General features: G+C 54.0%; 1 protein-coding gene across 4 annotated transcripts in view; it reads right to left on the minus strand.

Annotated features, from left to right (window-relative positions):
• slc25a25b (solute carrier family 25 member 25b) overlaps nt 1-3,234 on the minus strand; it is a 13,495-nt gene that overhangs the window by 2,584 nt on the left and 7,677 nt on the right. For 2 of the 4 annotated variants that reach the window (XM_008424777.2, XM_008424780.2), the window contains exons 4-10: nt 2,814-2,849; nt 2,523-2,634; nt 2,289-2,447; nt 1,753-1,905; nt 1,584-1,691; nt 780-947; nt 556-706 (exon numbers count right to left, since the gene is read on the minus strand). In XM_008424777.2, coding sequence (XP_008422999.1) covers nt 556-706; nt 780-947; nt 1,584-1,691; nt 1,753-1,905; nt 2,289-2,447; nt 2,523-2,634; nt 2,814-2,849 — 887 coding nt within the window. The remainder of the gene's footprint in view (nt 1-555; nt 707-779; nt 948-1,583; nt 1,692-1,752; nt 1,906-2,288; nt 2,448-2,522; nt 2,635-2,813; nt 2,850-3,234) is intronic. The other 2 variants (XM_008424778.2, XM_017307762.1) reach the window with 1 other exon arrangement.

Consider the following 3,234-nt stretch of genomic DNA (forward strand, 5'->3'; position numbering starts at 1 on the left):
CACAGAGGGGCAGCGAACGCATCACAGAGGGGCAGCGAAGGCATCACAGAGAGACAGAGGGACAGCGAACGCGTCACAGAGTTGCTGCTTCCCGTTTTTTCATTTCGTTCTAATTTGTTCAGTCAGAACCAGAGACATGAAGCGACTCGGGTCAGTGAACCGGGTCGGCTCAGCAGAGGAACCTTCTGGTTTCTGGGATTAGATCAAACATTTTATTGGACCCAACCAGTCCAGAACCAGAACCTTTATGGAGCTACAACAGATTATTTCTGTTAGATTCAGTCAGGAGTTGCAGCTGCAGCCCGGGTCCAGTTCTGGTTCTGATCCGGTCGGGTCTCAGTGCTGCTTGTAGGGTCTAAAGTGGGTGAATCCCCTGACCTCTAAATGACCTTGAGCCCCGAGTTGACGACCTCTAGAGTTCAACAAACAGAGTCACTTCCTGTGTGTCTGCCGGTTCTGATGGTCCAATCAGGACCGGTTTGGTTCCTACAGGAGCAGCAGCTCAGACAACAGCATGGAGTTCTACAGGACAGGAGCGGTTCTGATCGGACGGACCTTGCGCCTGCATCCGGGTCCGGACCAGCGCCAGCGGGTAACTGGCCAGCTGCCCACAGGTGCTGGAGGTGGTGCCACAGGCCAGCAGCACAAAGACTCCCGGGTCGGCGCTGTCCGTGGCGAAGCGCTGCAGCCAGGAGTTCTTCAGGGTCTGAGCAGAGGAAACGGGTCAGACAGCAGAACCGCGGCGGCGGCGGCCCGACCCGCGGCGCCGGTCCACTCACCTCGTAGACGGCCAGGTCGATGCCGGCGTACGGGATGATGCCCAGCATGTTGGGGACGTAGCCCTTGTAGAACGCCGCCACGCCCTCGCTCCGCAGGATGTGCTTGGCGCAGTCCAGGATCCCAGAGTACTGACCCGTCTTCCGCAGGGCCAACCGGGTCTTCAGAACCTGAGGGACACGAAGCGTCCAGGGGAAACGTCACACCGGACCTCCACCCTCAGCCCACACACCTCCTGCTTTCCTGGAACTTTCCTGGAGCTAGCCAAGGTTCACCAGGCCTTTTCCAGGAGCCTGCAAGGCATCATGGTGGAACTTTCCAGGAACTTAATAGGTACCAGAAATTCCAGAACTTTTTTTGGAACTTTCTGCTGGTTACTTTCCTTAAGGTTCCACAATGTTTCTGGGAAGTTCTGGCATAAAGAATTATATGCTAATTGTCTTACAAATTAGCATATAATTCATATATGCTAATTCATAGAAGAATTAGCATATATGAATTATATGCTAATTCTGGCAACGGCCAGAATTAGCATATAATTTATATATTCTAATATATTAACTATATGCTAATTCTCTTACAAATTAGCATACAATTCATATATGCTAATTCATAAAAGAATTAGCATATAATTCATATATGCTAACATAAGAAATGTATGCTAATTTTCTTACGAATTAGCATAAAGATGCTTCCCCTCAACTTTCCACCATCCTGTCTAAAGTTTCCTGGGTTTGGGAAGAGGAACATGGAGTTCCTCATTCAGGGAGGAAACTCCATGTTGGCACCGGCAGGACGCCCCTCACCTCCATGGGGTAGATGCTGCTCTGGGCGATCGCCCCAGCCAGAGATCCCGACACGAACCTCTCCGTCATTCCCAGCGTCTCCTGGTTGCTCCCGATGAGCCGTTTAATCTGAGAGACAGCAGATCAGATTCACTCAGCAGGAACGACCCGGTTCTGACCCGGGTCTCACCTGCTCGTAGGCCATGAACTTGATGGCGGACTCTGGACCGATCTTGATGACGTTGATGCCGTTTCCTCTCCACAGCGAGCGCACGCCGCCCTCGCGGATCATGTGCAGGAAGCCGCTGCCGATGCGCATGCTGTTGGTTTTGGAGGCGTGGACCTGAGGGGGCGGAGCTTTGCTGCGTCTTATTCATAATCAGCAACTGATCAATACAGGTACTGATATCCAACATGTCTCCGTCTCTTTAAAACCCGCTGGTGTTTCTGAAGCTCCGCCTCCAGGAAGTCGTCCCTCTATTCCACCAGCTGTTTGCTAATTGCTGCTGGCTAGTCTGAAGGAGCTGAGCGGGGGAGGAGCTGTGCCTCGAAGGCGGGGCTAGGCCCACCCAGACGTTTTGCACAGGTGACTCGTTGCCATGGAGATTAAAGGATTGATCAAACATGAAAAAGCTCCAGGCTGATGAGGGATAAAACACGGTACTGGCCCTTTAAGAACATTCATGACCCTGAATCAAAGCGAGTCTGACCCCTGTGGCGTCTCACCTGCATCAGAACCTTCAGCCGGTCCAGCGGCGCCGTGCAGGTCCGGGACACGGCGCCGGCGCCTCCTCCGGCCACCAGGTGGCGCCACCACATGCCGGTCTTCTTCTCCTCCGCGGTGAACTCGTCGGGGACGACGATGCTCTCGCCGACATCCAGGATCTGTGGAAGGAGGGCGCGGCGTCAGGCGGGCCCGCCGGTAACCTAGCAACGGCCAGGCGGTCGCCGCGGCGCTACCGTGGAGTGCCTCCAGTGCAGGATGATCTCGGGGATGTTGTCCGCCGGGTGCAGCAGGTGGTAGTCCCGCCACTCGTCCCAGTCGATGGTCATGGTGCCGTCGGTGTCCATGCTGCAGGGGGACGGAAGGACACGTCAGCACAGAACCGGGTCAGGGAGGTTCTGACATGCACGGCCGGATCGGATCAGAGCCATGCTGGAACTGAAGCTGCAGGACGGCAACGAGCAAAACAAGAAGCAGCAGGAGGTCAGCAGGAGGTCAGCAGGAGGTCAGCAGGAAGTGATACTTACTGCAGGACCGGGGTCCAGATGAACCCCGCCCTGATTCTGGGGCAGACCGGAGACACACAGAACCACAGACCGGTTAGACGGAACCAGACGGAACCAGACAGAACCACAGACGGAACCAGACAGAACCAGACGGAAATTCAGACATAATTTAGTTTATTTCATATAATTGATGGATTCCTCTAAGCTGGTGGGCGGGGCCAGCGCTGCTATCGGCAACCTGATTGGTTGGCCTGCAGTGAGGTGAACCAATCAGATGTCTGGGTTCATTCAAAGCTGCCATGATGGAAATAATTCATGTGAAACTGGAACAAATTCAAGTTTAAATTTATTGAAGGTTCAAGTTCAGCTGAACCAACTGGACCAACGGAACCAACTGGACCAAACTGGACCAACTGGACCAACGGAACCAACTGGACCAAAC

The sequence above is a fragment of the Poecilia reticulata genome, linkage group LG12, assembly GCF_000633615.1.
Source record: "Poecilia reticulata strain Guanapo linkage group LG12, Guppy_female_1.0+MT, whole genome shotgun sequence".
Lineage (NCBI taxonomy): Eukaryota > Metazoa > Chordata > Actinopteri > Cyprinodontiformes > Poeciliidae > Poecilia > Poecilia reticulata.